The sequence below is a fragment of the Amblyraja radiata genome, chromosome 1 (genome assembly GCF_010909765.2).
Source record: "Amblyraja radiata isolate CabotCenter1 chromosome 1, sAmbRad1.1.pri, whole genome shotgun sequence".
Classification (NCBI taxonomy): Eukaryota; Metazoa; Chordata; class Chondrichthyes; order Rajiformes; family Rajidae; genus Amblyraja; species Amblyraja radiata.
This window is the reverse complement of record NC_045956.1, coordinates 35,787,235-35,805,964: the sequence shown is the minus strand read 5'-3', so window position 1 is coordinate 35,805,964 and position 18,730 is coordinate 35,787,235. Positions and strand designations below refer to the sequence as shown.

General features: G+C 44.8%; 2 protein-coding genes across 3 annotated transcripts in view; one reads left to right on the top strand and one right to left on the bottom strand.

The window, feature by feature from the left end:
* Nucleotides 1–10,971, bottom strand: part of gne (glucosamine (UDP-N-acetyl)-2-epimerase/N-acetylmannosamine kinase) — an 81,085-nt gene extending 70,114 nt beyond the window's left edge. The window contains exon 1 of one of the 2 annotated variants that reach the window (XM_033020485.1): nucleotides 10,855–10,971. The gene's annotated coding sequence lies outside the window, so the exon portion shown is untranslated. The remainder of the gene's footprint in view (nucleotides 1–10,854) is intronic. The other variant, XM_033020492.1, reaches the window with a different exon arrangement.
* On the top strand, nucleotides 10,765–18,062 carry LOC116977890 (proline-rich protein 12-like). Its single transcript, XM_033028796.1, has 2 exons — nucleotides 10,765–11,101; nucleotides 17,716–18,062. The coding sequence occupies exons 1-2, from the start codon at nucleotides 10,765–10,767 to the stop codon at nucleotides 17,865–17,867; spliced, it is 489 nt and encodes a 162-aa protein (XP_032884687.1). The 3' UTR covers nucleotides 17,868–18,062.
* Nucleotides 18,063–18,730: the final 668 nt, after the last annotated feature.

The window sequence follows — 18,730 nt, the reverse complement described above, 5'->3', positions numbered from 1 at the left end:
ATGAGGGTAGAAGCAATAGGTAGCAAGGTGAAAAGTAAAAGTGGCAGGCAGACAAATCCAGGGCAAAAATCAAAAAGGGCCACTTTTCAACATAATTGTATAAGGGGTAAGAGTGTTGTAAAAACAAGCCTGAAGGCTTTGTGTCTCAATGCAAGGAGCATTCGTAATAAGGTGGATGAGTTGAATGTGCAGATAGCTATTAATGACTATGATATAGTTGGGATCACGGAGACATGGCTCCAGGGTGACCAAGTCTGGGAGCTGAACATCCAGGGATATTCCATATTCAGGAGGGATAGACAGAAAGGAAAAGGAGGTGGGGTAGTAGTTGCTGGTTAGAGAGGAGATTAACGCAATAGAAAGGAAGGACATTAGCTTGGAGGATGTGGAATCGATATGGGTAGAGCTGCGAAACACTAAGGGGCAGAAAATGCTAGTGGGAGTTGTGTACAGGCCACCTAACAGTAGTAGTGGAGTGGGGGATGGCATCAAACAGGAAATTAGAAATGCACGCAACAAAGGTAAAACAGTTATAATGGGTGACTTCAATCTACATATAGATTGGGTGAATCAAATTGGCAAGGGTGCTGAGGAAGAGGATTTCTTGGAATGTATGCAGGATAGTTTTCTAAACCAACGTGTAGACGAACCAACGAGAGAGCAGGCTATTCTAGACTGGGTATTGAGTAATGAGGAAGGGTTAGTTAGCAGTCTTGTTGTGCGTGGCCCCTTGGGCAAGATTGACCATAATATGGTTGAATTCTTCATTAGGATGGAGAGTGACATTGTTAATTCAGAAACAAGGGTCCTGAACTTAAAGAAAGGTAACTTCGAAGGTATGAGATGTGAATTGGCCAAGATAGACTGGCAATTGATTCTTAAAGGGTTGACGGTGGATATGCAATGGAAGGCATTTAAAGACTGCATGGATGAGCTACAACAATTGTTCATCCCAGTTTGGCAAAAGAATAAATCAGGGAAGGTAGTACATCTGTGGATAACAAGGGAAATCAGGGATAGTATCAAAACAAAAGATGAAGCATACCAATTAGCCAGAAAAAGCAGCCTGCCAGAGGACTGGGAGCAATTCAGAGTCCAGCAGAGGAGGACAAAGGGCTTAATTAGGAAAGGGAAAATAGATTATGGAAGAAAACTGGCAGGGAACATAAAAACTGACTGCAAAAGTTTTTATAGATATGTGAAGAGAAAAAGATTAGTTAAAACAAATGTAGTCAGAAACAGGTGAATTGATCATGGGGAACAAGGACATGGCAGACCAATTGAATAACTACTTTGGTTCTGTCTTCACTAAGGAAGACATAAATAATCTGCTGGAAATAGCAGTGGACCGGGGTCAAATGAGATGGAGGAACTGAGTGAAATCCAGGTTAGCTGGGAAGTGGTGTTAGGTAAATTGAATGGATTAAAGGCCGATAAATCCCCAGGGCCAGATAGGCTACATCCCAGAGTACTTAAGGAAGTAGCTGCAGAAATAGTGGATGCATTAGTGATAATTTTTCAAAACTCTTTAGATTCTGGAGTAGTTCCTGATGATTGGAGGGTAGCTAATGTAACCCCACTTTTTAAAAAGGGAGGGAGAGAGAAAACGGGGAATTACAGACCATTTAGTCTAACATCGGTAGGGGGGAAACTGCTAGAATCAGTTATTAAAGATGGGATAGCAGCACATTTGGAAAGTGGTGAAATCATTGGACAAAGTCAGCATGGATTTATGAAAGGTAAATCATGTCTGACGAATCTTATAGAATTTTTTGAGGATGTAACTAGTAGAGTGGATAAGGGAGAACCAGTGGATGTGTTATATCTGGACTTTCAGAAGGCTTTCGACAAGGTCCCACATAAGAGATTAGTATACAAACTTAAAGCACACGGTATTGGGGGTTCAGTATTGATGTGGATAGAGAACTGGCTGGCAGACAGGAAGCAAAGAGTAGGAGTAAACGGATCCTTTTCACAATGGCCGGCAGTGACTAGTGGGGTACCGCAAGGCTCAGTGCTGGGACCCCAGCTATTTACAATATATATTAATGATTTGGACGAGGGAATTGAATGCAACATCTCCAAGTTTGCGGATGACACGAAGCTGGGGGGCAGTGTTAGCTGTGAGGAGGATGCTAGGAGGCTGCAAGGTGACTTGGATAGGCTGGGTGAGTGGGCAAATGCATGGCAGATGCAGTATAATGTGGATAAATGTGAGGTTATCCACTTTGGTGGCAAAAACAGGAAAGTAGACTATTATCTGAATGGTGCCCGATTAGGAAAAGGGGAGATGCAACGAGACCTGGGTGTCATGGTAAACCAGTCATTAAAAGTAGGCATGCAGGTGCAGCAGGCCGTGAAGAAAGCGAATGATATGTTAGCATTCATAGCAAAAGGATTTGAGTATAGGAGCAGGGAGGTTCTATGGCAGTTGTACAGGGTCTTGGTGAGACCACACCTGGAGTATTGCGTACAGTTTTGGTCTCCTAATCTGAGGAAAGACAGAGAAGGTTCACCAGACTGATTCCTGGGATGTCAGGACTTTCATATGAAGAAAGACTTGGCTTGTACTCGCTAGAATTTAGAAGATTGAGGGGGGATCTTATAGAAACTTACAAAATTCTTAAGCGGTTGGACAGGCTAGATGCAGGAAGATTGTTCCTGATGTTGGGGAAGTTCAGAACAAGGGGTCACAGTTTAAGGATAAGGGGGAAATCTTTTAGGACAGAGATGAGGAAAACATTATTCACACAGAGAGTGGTGAGTCTCTGTAATTCTCTGCCACAGAAGGTAGTTGAGGCCAGTTCATTGGCTATATTTAAGAGGGAATTAGATGTGGTCCTTGTGGCTAAAGGGATCAGGGGGTATGGAGAGAAGGCAGGTACAGGATACTGAGTTGGACGATCAGCCATGATCATATTGATTGGCGGTGCAGGCTCGAAGGGCCGAATGGCCTACTCCTGCACCTATTTTCTATGTTTCTATGTAAAATACATTTGTCAGAATGGTTCAGCATTTCAACTAATGTTAGGAGAGAAATGTTAGATATGTTAAGGGCATCTTTAGGTATGTCAAGGGAAAAAGAGTAGCAAAGTCAGATGTGGGTCCCTTGAAGGCAGGCACGGGTGAAATTATTATGGATAACAAGGAAATGGCAGAAGAGTTGAACAGGTACTTCGGATCTGTCTTCACTAAGGAAGACACAAACAATCTCCCAGATGTACTTGGGGACCGAGGTTCTAAGTGGGTAGAGGAACTGAAAGAAATTTTCATTAGGCGAGAAATAGTATTGGGTAAACTAATGGGACTGTAGGATGATAAATCCCCTGGGCCTGATGATCTGCATCCCAGGGTCCTCAGGGAGGTGGCTCTAGAAATAGTGGACGCATTGGTAATCATTTTCCAATGTTCAATAGATTCAGGATCAGTTCCTGTGGATTGGAGAATAGCTAATGTCATCCCACTTTTCAAGAAAGGAGCGAGAGAGGAAACGGGGAATTGCAGACCAGTTAGCCTGACTTCGGTGGTGGGAAAGATGCTGGAGTCAATTATTAAAGAAGCAATAATAGGGCATTTGGATAGCAGTAAAAGGATTAGTCCGTCAACATGGATTTATGAAAGGGAAATCATGCTCGACTAATTTACTGGAATTATTTGAAGATGTGACAAGTAAAATGGATGAAGGGGAGCCAGTGGATGTAGTGTATTTAGACTTTCAGAAAGCCTTTGATAAGGTCCCGCATGGGAGACTGGTGACTAAAATTAGAGCACATGGTATTGGGGGTAGGGTGTTGACATGGATAGAAAATTGGTTGGCAGACAGGAAGCAAAGAGTAGGAGTGAATGGGACCTTTTCAGAATGGCAGGCAATGGCGAGTGGAGTGCCGCAAGGCTCGGTGTTGGGGCCGCAACTGTTTACCATATATATTAATGATTTGGAAGAGGGAATTAGGAGCAAAACTAGCAAGTTTGCGGATGACACAAAGCTGGGTGGCAGTGTGAACTGTGAAGAGGATGTTAGGAGGTTGCAGGGTGACCTGGACAGGTTGAGTGAGTGGGAAGATGCGTGGCATAATATAGATAAATGTGAGGTTATCCACTTTGGTGGCAAAAACAAGGGGCAGATTATTATCTCAATTGGGTTAGGTTAGGTAAGGGGGAGGTGCAGCGAGACCTGGGTGTCCTTGTACTGAAAGTTGGCGTGCAGGTACAGCATGCAGGGAAGAAAGCTAATGGAATGTTGGCCTTTATAACAAGAGGATTTCAGTAGAGGAGTAAAGAGGTTCTTCTGCAGTTGTATAGGGCTCTGGTTAGACCGCATCTGGAGTATTGTGTACAGTTTTGGTCTCCTAATTTGAGGAAGGACATCCTTGTGATTGAGGCAGTGCAGCGTAGATTCACGAGATTGATCCCTGGGATGGAGGGACTAGACTGAGGGAGGGGGGGGGGTCTTATAGAAATATATAAAATTATAAAAGGACTGGCCAAGCTAGATGCAGGAAAAATGTTCCCAATGTTGGGCGAGTCCAGAACCAGGGGCCAGTCTTAGAATAAAGGGGAGGCCATTTAAGACTGAGAAAAAACGTTTTCACCCAGAGAGTTGTGAATTTGTGGAATTCCCTGCCACAGAGGGCAGTGGAGGACAAATCACTGGATGGATTTAAGAGAGAGTTAGATAGAGCTCCAGGGGCTAGTGGAATCAAGGGATATGGGGAGAAGGCATGCACAGGTTATTGACTGGGGACGATCAGCCATGATCACAATGAATGGCGGTGCTGGCTCGAAGGGCCGAATGGCCTCATCCTGCACCTATTTCCTATGTTTCTAAATATGGAGATTCTCCTCCTGCAGCATATAAGATTGAGGGGCGATTTTTTTTTAAAGAGTTCTGCAGAATTGTAACAGATTTAGACATGCTGTACTCCGGTATTTTTCTCTTTGCACGACTTGTGTTCGAGTTGGCTGGATTTAATTTGACTGTGTAGCAGGCAAACAAAAGCTTTGCACTCTATCTCAGAACAGTACACATGACAACAGCAATAAACTAAACCAAGATAGGCAAAGGAAATCTATTATCTTAAAGTGAAAGTGGTTCTTGCATCTGAAGTTAAACTGATGAAATTACAATGTAGGAAGTCAGAGGTAGACAAAAATGCTGGAGAAACTCAGCGGGTGAGTTTCGGGTCTTAACCCGAAACGTCGCCTATTCCTTCTTTCCATAGATGCTGCCTCGCCTGCTGAGTTTCTCCAGCATTTCTGTCTACCGTTGAATTTTCAAGCATCTGCAGTTCTTTCTTAAACATGTAGGAAGTCACTCAGTCAAAGTCAACATGACTAAACAGAAGAGATAAGGCAGTACACAAGCAGAGGCAGACATTGAGGGGGAACACCCACTTGGCTCAGTGCTCAGTAATACATTGCCAGCAATGATAGTTGAATGAATTCATGTGTGAAACAGGGTCAGATAGCATTGTAAATAAGTGGAATGCAGAGGGGTGGGGGAGTTCTTGTGCATGATATTAACAGGCAGGTAGAACAGGTCTGAGGTCGCTGGTCTTTATCAAAGGGGTTGGAGTGTAAAAAGAGGTGGGTCTGTTGCAATTGAATAGGGTGTTGGTGAGAGCACACCTGGATACTGTGCATAGTTTGACCCCTCATGTAACAAAGGAAACAATGGTGGAGTCTCTTGCCCAGAGTAGGTGAATCAAGGGCCAGAGGACATAGGTTTAAGGTGAAGAGGAAAAGATTTAATAGGAACCTGAGGGGTAATTTTTTCACACAGGTGGGTGTATGGAACAAGCTGCCAGAAGAGTAGTTGAGGCAGGGACTATTCCAACATTTAAGAAACAGTTAGACAGGTACATGGATAGGACAGGTTTGGAGGGATATGCAAGGCTCGAAATTAACGGTTGCCCGGGTGCCATTGACCACCCATAGTGCCGCCGGGCAACCTAAACGGCGAGTCATTTTGCCTGTCTGAAGAAGGGCGTCAACCTGAAACTTCACCAGACCATGTTGTCCTGAGAAGGCTGCTGCTATTCAATGGGACCCGAGTGTTCTTGTACACAAATCACTGAATGTTAACAGGCAGGTACAGCATTGCTGGCATTGTCACAAGAGGATTTGAAAATCATATTGCAATTACTGGGGGTGTTGGCAAAAACATACCTGGAATACCTGAGCAGGGGGAGGTTTAACTTCTGAGGAGAGATCAGGTAGGAGACTGGCCCCACACTCTCGAGTGTAAACAAACATACTACATTCTTACAGGGGGTGACAGGACAGATACATGGAGGATATGTCCCAAAGTTGGGGACCAAGTCAAGAAGAAAGGGTTACGAATCTTTGCAATCCTCACTCGGGGGCTGTGGCAGCACAGTCACTAAGCAAATCATTGACAAGACAATCGGTTTTCTGATGTGTGGAACACGATGGGTCAGGGCAGGACAGAAATGTTAAAGTGGAAGTGCTGCCATGGTCTTTATTTAATGGCCAACGCTTGCTATTAAGAATAAGGAGTAAGCCATTTAGAACGGAGACGAGGAAACACTTTTTCTCACAGAGAGTGGTGAGTCTGTGGAATTCTCTGCCTCAGAGGGCGTTGGAGGCGGGTTCTCTGGATGCTTTCAAGAGAGAGCAAATTAAGGCTCTTAAAAATAGCGGAGTCAAGGGATATGGGGAGAAGGCAGGAACGGGGTACTGATTGGGGATGATCAGCCATGATCACATTGAATGGCGGTGCTGGCTCGAAGGGCCGAATGGCCTACTCCTGCACCTATTGTCTATTGTCTTTTGCTACTAGTTCTTATCAAAGATCCTAGAGCTATAGGATCTTTGGTTCTTATCTGCCCAGTTCTTTAACGGTAGAAAGCAGGAAATGATAAACCTTCCATCTGTCACCAGTAAATTACTAGCACCCATTATTAAGGAAGTAGTTTGCTAACATTTTTTTTAAAATCATATAATTAAGCAGGGTCAACATTGTTTTATGGAAAATTGTGTTTGAAAAATGTTTTTGAGTGCTGTGAGGAGTTAATCAGTAGGTGGGTGAAAAGGAATAAGATAAGGAAATATAAGTAAAATGCCATCTAGAGTGTTATTTACTGGCAGCAATGTGTACAACACGTTAGCACCGCGAAGTGTGTTCTAACAAGCATAGAACTGTACAGCACATGAACTGGCCCTTCGATGTTAGTTGTGCGTGTGTGTGTGTGCTTGCGTGTGCGTGTGGAGGGGGGGGATGTGTGTGTGTGCGCGTGTGTGTGGGTGGCGGGGGTGGTTAGTGTGTGTGTGTGGTTAGTGTGTGTGTGTGTGTGGAGGGGGGGTGGTGTGTGTGTTTGTGGGTGTGGGTGGTTAGTGTGTGGCCGCAGGCCGCCCCCCCCCGTAACCGCGCGTTGAGTGGTCGGGACCCAACGGGTCCCAAATGGTCTAGTATAACTATAAAACTCTGATCTTGGATGTTGTTTGCGAGTGATCACATCTTCTTGAAAAAATGACGCGGTAACGGTAAAATTTTTACATATTCTGATAGAGATTTAACCCGTGGAATCCAAAATTGCCTTATCTGCAAAATTCATGCATTATTTTTTGAGTTATTAATCAAAATGTTCAAAAATCTGAAATAGCTTAGAAAATAAAACGGGCTGACTTTGGCTGATGACGTGATAACGTCATAATGGGTCTGCACGCTGTGTTCCACGCGCTGCGAGTGAAGTCACCCGGCCGCCCGCTGCCCAGCGCCGCCCATCCCTCTCCCCTCCCCTCAAATGCGCCTGCGAGTTGGGGGCTATGAATGAGTGGATAGGGTGGGGATAAGTTAAAAAGGGAGAAGGGGGGGGGGGGTGTGTGTGTGTGTCTCTCTCTCTCTCTCTCTCGCAAGCCGCCGCCCCCCCCCCCCCTCCCGCAACTGTGCGTTGAGGGGACATGGGGACAGGACCCTTGGTCTCGTAATTATTAAAATTTTGATCTTGGATGTGTATTTATTTCTTTGTGTGATCACATTTTCTTGAAAAAACTACACACTATTTGGACTACGCAGTTGCAGCTTGGGACCCATACACAGATAAAAACATTTCATCCATCGAACGTGTCCAAAGCTCGATTTGTTACTAACACCTATGAGAGAGAAGCGAGTGTCACCAAACTTCTGAATTCTCTGGGGTGGAACCCTCTCCAAGACAGACGTGAAGCTCACCGTTGACCTGTTTTTACACAAGACCAACACCAACCCCAAACCAATTAGGAGCAGACGAGGGCATTCGATCCAATTTGTGATCCCAGCTACAAAGACAGATGTGTACAGCAATTCGTTCTTCCCACGCACAATTAAAGCATATAACCATATAACCATATAACAATTACAGCACGGAAACAGGCCATCTCGACCCTTCTAGTCCGTGCCGAACACGTATTCTCCCCTAGTCCCATATACCTGCGCTCAGACCATAACCCTCCATTCCTTTCCCGTCCATATAACTATCCAATTTATTTTTAAATGATAAAAACGAACCTGCCTCCACCACCTTCACTGGAAGCTCATTCCGCACAGCCACCACTCTCTGAGTAAAGAAGTTCCCCCTCATGTTACCCCTAAACTTCTGTCCCTTAATTCTCAAGTCATGTCCCCTTGTTTGAAACTTCCCTACTCTCAGTGGGAAAAGCTTATCCACGTCAACTCTGTCTATCCCTCTCACCATTTTAAAGACCTCTATCAAGTCCCCCCTTAACCTTCTGCGCTCCAAAGAATAAAGCCCTAACTTTTTCAACCTTTCTCTGTAACTTAGTTGCTGAAACCCAGGCAACATTCTAGTAAATCTCCTCTGTACTCTCTCTATTTTGTTGACGTCCTTCCATTAGGCGACCAAAATTGTACACCATACTCCAGAATTGGCCTCACCAATGCCTTGTACAATTTTAACATTACATCCCAACTTCTATACTCAATGCTCTGATTTATAAAGGCCAGCACACCAAAAGCTTTCTTTACCACCCTATCTACATGAGATTCCACTTTCAGGGAACTGTGCACAGTTATTCCCAGATCCCTCTGTTCACCTGCATTCTTCAATTCCCTACCATTTACCATGTACTTCCTATTTTGATTTGTCCTGCCTAGATGTAGCACCTCACACTTATCAGCATTAAACTCCATCTGCCATGGAATAATCTCCACCAGTTACCCAACCAGATGCAACTAAATTTAAAGTAGCACTTTCTTCCCAATAACCCTTTCTGGCTTAATCCCTCCCTTCACCACCTCCAGTTTAAATTCCAGTTGGAATATTTTGGAGGACCAAGTAACCAAGAACCAAGAAGAACCACGTTGACATACTCCGAAATTGCCTTATCTGCCTTATCTGCAAAATTCATGCATTATTTCTCGAGATTAATCAAAATGAATCTGAAATAACTTAGAAAATAAAACCGGCTGGCTTTGGCTGATGACGTCACAATACGTCTGCCCGGTGCCGCCCACTACCCACCCCCCCCCCCCCCTCTCTCTCTCTCTGCCCCCTTCTCTCTCTCTCTCTCTCTCTGTTTCTGCCCCTCTCTCTCTCTCTCTCTCTGCCCCTTCTCTCTGCCCTCTTTCTCTACCGCCCCCTTCCTCTCTAGACGCATCTGCGAGTTGGGGCTATGCATCAATGGATAGGGCGGGGATGGGTAAAAGGAGCCCAATGAATAATATTAATATAATATCAAGGGGGTGGTTAGTGTGTGTGTGGGGGGGGGGGGGGGTAGTTAGTGTGTGTGACGCCGCAGGCCGCCCCCCCCCCCACGCACAAATTTGCGTTGAGGGGACAGGACCCAACGGGTCCCACTTGGTCTAGTCTCTTTTAAATGTTGCCCTTCAGCCCCGTTAAAGCTATGCCCTCTTGTCTTCGACATTTCCACCCTGGGCGAAAGGTCTTACTTTCTAGTTTCCACCCTATCAATTCCCCTCACAATTTTATATACTTCAATCCTATCAGATTCCTCTTCAACCTCCGACGTTCCACACAAAACAATTCAAGCAACCAGGATTACGTTCACTTTGCAAAGCTGTGTCTGTGACTAGAGGGATGCCAAAGCCTTCTATTAGTTGCAATCTGTACTCATCTTATCTTTGCATTGGGTGTCGTTCAGAAAATGTTCTTTAGGTTTACGCAGTTGCCGTGAGGGTAGTGGAGCCCAGCCCAGCCCAACCCTTTCCCGGCTCTGATGAACGGTCTGTTTAACTGTTTTGTTCCACAGAAATTGCCTGTCATAGAGTTGTTTAAGAACTGCAGATGCTGGAAAAATCGAAGGTAGGCAAAAATGCTGGAGAAACTCAGCGGGTGAGGCAGCGTCTATGGAGCGAAGCAATAGGCGACGTTTCGGGTCGTGACCCTTCTTCAGACTTGCCTGACATAGAACGCAGTACAGCAAAGGAAGAGACCCTTCGGCCCACAATGTCCGTGCCACACATGGCGGCAAGATGATCCATATCTCCCCCACCCCACATTCCCTGCATATCCATCTGTGCCCCCCCAGCTCCTGCGTTACAATTAGTGGAGAATGTTCTCCGGTCAGCGATTCCCAACCCATCACTCCGACAGCTCTGCCCACCCGCCCCATGCTACTGGGACCTGACTGCACTCCCGTGTCTCAACCTCTCCCCTGAGCCGGGGTTCATCCCGACCGCTCACACACTGGTGTCAGAGCACATGAACCGCCGACGCTCAGCTGGGGAGGGTGACCGGTGAGAGTGAGACAGATCCGACACCGGGCGATTCTCGGCCCAGGGGAATGGGGGCCCCCCAGCACACCCCCGCCGGGACGCTCAGGGATTCGGCCCTTCTGCCCTGCCCCCCACCGCCGGCCGCCACCATCACCTACCGTCCTCGACAGCCTGTCCTACCCGCTCCGCTCCGCCGATCGTTACCTTCCCTCCCCCGCCGGCCGGCCGACGCTCCGCCCTCCAAGGTTCCGGCTCCGGGTGCTGACGCCAAGGGGGCGCGGCCTATGGGCCTAGGCGTTACTATGGCGACTGCGGCCTGCACCGGGCATGGCCGGCGGGGCCTGGGTCTCTCCGCGGATGTCGGGGCTTTCCATCTGGGGAGTGGCGCCCCTCCGTCCGACCCAGGTGGGCGCTAGATTCAGAGCCCGTGAACAGCGGCAGCAGCAGCATCATCCTGCAGTGTTGTACAGGCGGAGTCCTTCGGCCCGTCGTGGCCGTCCATGCACCGGCCTCGGTCCGTGGCCTGAGCCTCAGCAGTTCATGTGCTCTGACACTAGTGTGTCTCTAACCCTGTTTCCCCTCTGGTTTTTACCCCAGTCCGTCGTGGGAAAATGTTCCCTACTACCCGCCCTCTCTGTGACCCATCAACGTGCTGGCTCGAAGGGCTGAATGGCCTACTGCACCTATTGTCTATTGTCAAACTAACCCGAACCTGTCCAGTTCACCCCCTTACTGAGAGGTCACGGTCCAGGCAAATCCAGGGGAATCTCCTCTGCACCCTGCTACAGTCTGACAGAAGACAAAAACATATTGTCATGGCATACCTAAATGGTAGGCAAGACAATGAAATTGACTATGTTAGCTGTTCAGCTACCAAACAGTTATTCGAAACCCTGGGGTTATCTTACATCCAGATAAATCTAAGTTGAAGCCATCCACTATCATGGACTACTTGGGCTTCACAATTAATTCAGTCTACGTGACTGTAACATTGCCAAGAGACAACATAGTTGAATTGGCACAATCATGCAACAATTTAATGGTCAACAAACTACCAACTACTCGACAAGTAACAGAGTAATTGGGAAAATGGTAGCAGCATTTCCGACTACATAATTCGGACCTTTGTACCAAAAACGACATACAGGTCATTATGATCGTTTCATGAAGTTACCCACTGAAGTAATATCAGAACTACAGTGGTGGGCAAAAAACGTTTGACATAGTTTCAGCCTATTATCATCACTAACCCTACGTCAGTTATCCAAACAGATGCCAGTGCTCAAGGCTGGGGAGCAACTAACTCTATATCCAGCACAAGTAGTAGATGGACTAATCCAGAATCATCGTTACCACTTACACTGGGCATTAATTATCTAGAGATGTTGGGTGACTTTTATGGTTTAAAAGCATATGCATAAATATGCATCACTTGCATGTACGGTTATAAATAGATAATACTACGGTGGTGGCCTACATTAACCATATGGGCGGCATAAAATCAGTATCATGCGACAAGTTGGTCAACACAATTTGGTAATGGTGTGTCCAAAGTCATATTTGGCTATCAGTAACTTACCTGCCAGGTAAGCTAAATACAGTGGCAGACACCAGGTCACGTAAATTTAATGACAACATCGAATGGATGTTAAAACCCCCAAATTTAAAAAAAAAAAATTTTCACAAAAGTTATCAAGCAATATGGCACGCCAGATATCGATTTATTTGCATCAAGGCTAAATCACCAGGTACCTATATATGTCGCTTGGGAACCAGACCCTGAGGCAGCAGCGGTAGATGCGTTCGCGCTGGATTGGGGAAATTCTTCTTCTATGCATTTCCTCCCTTCTGCCTCATCAGTCGGGGACTACGCACAGTACAAATGGACTCTGCTTCAGGTATTTTGATAGTACCCGACTGGCCTACACACCCATGGTTCCCAATACTCCATGACATGGTTGTTGAAACTCCGATGGTATTCCCCAGTGACCCAGAGTTATTAACACCCAGTGTCAGGCAGAAGCCACCCGTGCCATGAAAAAATCAAACTCCTGGGTTGCAGATTCTGCACAAACCACTTCTGGGACTGGGATTATCATAACAAACCGTCGACACCATGTCAGCATCCCTCCGAACATCCACTAAAAAACAGCACTTGTCCAGCATCAAAAAATGGGAGAAGTACTGCTTGGATGCAGGGACCACCTACTCAACCGCTACAGTTACCAACGTACTGGAATTCCTGGCGAACCTTCACCACGATGAAGGACTCAGCTACAGAGCCATCAACACAGCTAGAATTGCCCTGCCTGTCTATTTAAAACCAGCTCCAGGACAACAGGCCATGGGGTCCCACCAGCTGGTGGTCAAACTAATGAAGGGTATTTACAACTCTAACCCCCTAGAACAAGGTACACCCATATATGGGATGTCAGTGTGGTCCTGACATACCTCAGGGGATGGCCACCAGCCAGATCCCTCAACCTGGAACCATCTATGCTCAAAACACTCATGTTGATGGCACTTGTAGCTGCACAGAGGGTCCAGTCACTACATCTATTGCGACTGGACACCATGTTCACAGCTCCAGACCAGATCTCTGTCGTTATCCAGGGAATGATCAAACAGAGCAGACCAGGAACACCTAATCCAGTCGTGGAATTCTGGGCTTACCCGCCAGAAACACGGTTATGTGCCATGACCCTACTATCCTACATAGACACAACCAAAATATTCGAGGGAGATGAAAAGCCTTGTGGGTCAGTCATAAAAAATCTTATGGTCGGGTGACAAGCCATTTCGAGATGGCTCAAGCAGGTGCTAAAAGCTGCTGGGATAAAAACTAACATGTACAAATTTCATTCCACCAGGGCAGCATCCACGTCGACGGCTAAAAGAATGGACGTGGCTATAAACCACATCCTGGCTACAGCAGGATGGTGGGGGGAAAGACCGTTCAGAAATTTTATAATAAGCCGTTGGCAAAACCTGTTTTATTTGCAGGAAAGATTTTACAGACTGCAAATATTAAATTTAAGCCCAGGGGAGCAATTTAATTTCTTTGTTGTTATTGTTAAAAAATACCACTGTGTTTTTCTACAAACAGATTCATTGGTTGGTTACGATAACACACTTCCTCCCTCAAAGACTTCGGCAGTGATGTAGTAATAACTGTTACACGGTTTGAAATCACAGAGCTTTGAAATCTTCACGGAATCACTCACGTGACTCCGAAGTAAAATAGTAAGATTAAACGAGAACTTACCAGTTTGAAGTTTGATCTGTATTTTATGAGGAGTTACGATCAGGGATTACGTGCCCTCCGCTCCCAACCTCAATAATATGGGTCAAATTCATAAACTGATGTCTCCTTATCTTTACTATGTTTACTTCAATAACTGTGTCTATCTGTGATTCCACACCGCTGCTTTGAAGTATGCCGCGCATGCGTGCTGAGCGGGTTCTTCATGTAATCCCTCATCGTAACTCCTCATAAAATACAGATCAAACTTCAAACTGGTAAGTTCTCGTTTAATCTTACTGTTCTATTCTACTCAGCCAATCCTTTCCAAGGAGGGTTGGTTTATTTCTGTAGCTGGCCACTATGATGGGCAGTGTTACTGACTGACCATTATGCTGAACTTTACAGTTCATTTGTCCACAAGTCTCCAAAACTTCGCCCGAGTTGGTTCTCAGCTTGACCTTACTCTCAAACAATGGTATCTGTGAGAACTTTGTTTCGTACAGGTCTTTGCTCATGACCGAACAATCTGCTGCCGTGTCAATACACATATCTATTAACTGTTTATTAATCAATAGTTTAGTTCGAAAGTCCTTGCCTTGGCTGGTTGTAGGCTTATCGATGTTGGTTGCATAAATGGTGTACAACCCAAGTTCATTTCCATCTGGGTTCATCTCCAAGTTGTGAACTCCTCTTCGGTGTTGTTGCTTGATTCCCGCAGATTGTTGGTTTCCTGTTTTATGCTTGGCCCGACATGCTGAGGCGATATGGCCTTTCTTCTGGCAGTTATAGCACTTGGCCATTTTGAACTGACAAAATTGGGATGAGTGATTACCGTTGCAACGATAACAACTGGCTAAACTTGGCTCCCCGCCATACTTTGGTTTTGGTTTAGTGCCTCTTGGTTTGGCCATAGGCACTGCCTTGTGACTGTAAACGGCCACTGTAGTCCGTGGTGGACGAAACTCACGAGCATTCTTTGATGCCATCTCTATTGTGGTAGCAATCTTGCATGCTTTCTCGAATGTGAGATCTGGAGTGTTCATCAGTTTGGATTGAATTTGTTCATCCACTAGACCACAAACAAATCTGTCTCGTAGTGCTCGTCCAAGAAATGTTCCAAAGTTACAGTGTAAACTTAAGTTTTTCAAGGCAACAATGTACTCATTGATTGTCTCATTCTGCTTCTGGTTTCTAGTGCCCAATTTATAGCTTTCTGCAATTTCCAGAGGCTTTGGGTTGAAGCGCTCCTCCAACCTATTTATAATGTCATTGAATGGCACGTCTTTTGCCTTTAAGGGTGCAAGGAGATTCACGAGTGTGCCGTACACTTCAGGACCGATCTCCGTGAGCAGAATTGCTTTCATGCGTTCGCAACCAGCCTTATTTGTTTCAGCCACTATCTCTCCTTCACCACTAATTTCTAATATATTGTTTGCCGTGAAAAACATGTTTGCTCTCTCCATATAGGAGCTGAATGGCTCTCTACTCTTGTCAAAAGTTCCAAGGTTCCCAATGTAACCTGTGGATGCTGCCATCGTGTCGTTCTCTTTTTTTTTTTTTTATTAAATAAAAGGTCCGTTCAAAACCCCAAATTCCTGTCTGTTCTGGTGTAACAATTCACCTAAAACTTAGCTGTACAAAGACTATTCAGCTTGAGGAATTCGACAAAGAAAACTCAGTCAATGAATCTTGTACACTCCCAAGGACGACATCTTGCCACGTAGACACAACATAGAGATAGCCTGACAAACTCTTGCCAATTTATCCAGCTGCTGTTTTACTACAGCCCCCTGCCTAGAAGGATCTGCAGGCCTCTCGTGTCCAGCTCACAAACAACTGCGACACAACTCCATATTGACTGTTTAAACTGTTAAACAATCCTGCGTGTTGTAAAACAGTCCTGCACTGTATTTAAAGGATGAGTTCACAAACTCTATCCCATCCTCGTTGCCAATGTTGTTATATTCCGGACAGTAGAATGAACAATAACTTACACGCAGGCTGGCTGGATCACAAGAGAGATTTATTACCCAACATTCCCTACTTATATACAAGACCAACTCATTAGCATATAATAAATATGCATGAATACATTACACTCGTATGTGTACGTACTTGGCCAATAAGCTTATTCATTCATTCATTAATTCATTCATTGTTGAGCCATTCTTTGGAAAGTGAACCAAATTTGAAAAAAATGAAATTTTTTCTTTTAATTTTTTAGTTGTATATTCATAAAGAGCATCCTATGATATGCTTGTCCACGTCCATTTTTAAATATTTCACTTAAAAAAAGAATAGCTTTCATTCAATTATAATGAAATAATTGACGGCTTTAAATGTCACACACGTGACCCAAAACCATGAAACGTTTATGCCATCTGCTAACCACAGCTTTGATAATATTCATTTTTCATGTCAAAAGCTAGCTTTATTGTGCACCAAATATTAATTCACTAAACTGTCATTTTTAATTAATAAAGAACTAATTAATTGATCACACACGCGTGTGTCAATTATGGTCACGTGTGTGACAAAGCAATCCATGAATTCACTCTGTTTATACCTATCATTGCTCCTCTTCTTGACCAGATTACCCTTAAATGTAATGGTAGAGTCCACTCAGTTATTGCAGGAATGTGATTTTAGAAACAATGGAGTAATTGTATGTTATGCTAGTGTCTAGCACTTGGCCCGCACATGGTTCACACACAGTACCAAAATACCACACTGATGGAAAATTTACGTAACTATTTCCTTGTGTATTCTATCTGTGTCTGCACAAGATTGCTTACCGAAACTGCCTAGGGCACAAGTAATTGACAGGTCTCGGTCAAGAGATTAGGAGTCTATCACAGAGCTTGCAGAACTGCTAATCTTGCTCCGGCAAAACATTCCGCAGCTAACTGTTATTTCCTTTTGATTCTGAGTCTCCTTATCAGTCTGGATGCTTTCTGGTTTCAATCAATGTATAAAAGAGATGTTCTTCAGTATTAGCACAGAGAGGACTCCCACAGACACTTGGGCTCTGTGTGACTCTCTCTCTCACAATAAAGTTTGTTCAGTTTGTACCTCAGTTTTTGTAATAGTCTGTTGGAAAATTTCTAACACACACAAAATACACTGTATGTCTGCTGGACAACTGGATGCAACTGTACAAACTCTTGGATGATCAGCCATGATCATATTGAATGGCGGTGCAGGCTCGAAGGGCCGAATGGCCTACTCCTGCACCCATTTTCTATGTTTCTATGTCTATGTTTCACTATTGCTATACATTTCTGAGCTATTTGAGCTGGAAAAGGATTTGAAGGTGAGCATTTTACACATGCAGTTGATTTTAAATATAAATTGAGTTATATATGGAGTTTGTTCTATGATTATATGTAAATCATGTGCAATGTGATGAATATGTATTTTTATAAGTATTTTTATAACATTCTCATTCATGAAACTGTTGAATGAGATATTTAAAGACATCAGAGTTTGCATGAGATATCAAGATAAATTAATTTACACCATTCAAATAGACTACTCAGTAATTAACTCAGATTAGAATGTATGTGTACATGTAGGTACCTTAATTTCTTTTAAGGGTAACACATTAATTGAACCAACATAAAAATAAATAGAACATGTAGATCTTTTGATGTTCATTGTAGGCAAAAATGACTATGACTACACTGCATGATGTTGTGTTAATATAATATTCTGGAGTATTTTAGGAACTGTTTTACTTTAATACTGCTTTTACACGAATGTGATTAAATTACAGACAACATGGATGAACAGGCTCCTGCAAACAAAAGACCAATGACTTCAGCGGAGAAAATGAGGAGACTTCGAGCAAAAAGGAAACAACAAGATTTTCTTCTAAGGAGAGTCAACGAGTGGAAGCACTACGCAAGAAACACGTACAAGAAATGACAAAGAGGCAGATGACTGCATATCGCAAAGCTGCTGCTGCAAGAAAGCAAAAGTCACGTGAAAACAAACTCAAAACAGAATTATCAGAAGCAGCACAGAAAGCCTACAAGAGTCTATGAAGAGCAACTAAGAAAACTGAAAAGCTTCACCCAGGAAAAAGAAGGAAGTGAATTTATAAAGACAGCATTGAAACAATAACAACGTCCCTGTGCGGGGACCCGACTATTCCCTGTCGGGTCTCGGATGTCGTTGGGCCTAACATCGTGGAGCCGGCGGCGACCTCCGGCCGGGACTAACCTGAGGGCTCCAGTTGCAGAGCCTGCGGAACTGACATCGCGGAGCTGGCCGACTTCGGAGCGGGAAGAGCTGTGGTGGCGTGCGGCTGCGACCCGACTTTGGAGTTTGGATGCACCGGCCGCAGACCCGGTGGACAGGAACATCGGGAGCTCCAAGTCCCTGGTGGGAGACCGCTTTTCCGAGCTCCGCAACGGCGACTTCTCCCGCTGGAATCGCGGGTTTAAGGACATGGAGCCGGGGCCTAACATCGCCCGGCGTGGCTTAAACAGCCTCAGGACTTACCATCGCCTGCCGGGGGCTTTAACATCGAAGCCCCAGTTCGCCTCGACACTGCAGTTGGACTGATGAACCACGGGAGAAGGAACAAAGGGAAGAGATAAAGACTTTGCCTTCCATCACAGTGAGGAGATGTTGGAGCCTCACTGTGATGGATGTTTATGTAAACTATGTTAAGTTCAAGTTCAAGTGAGTTTATTGTCATGTGTCCCAGTATAGGACAATGAAATTCTTGCTTTGCTTAAGCACACAGAAAATAGTAGGCATTTACTACAAAACAGATAAATGTG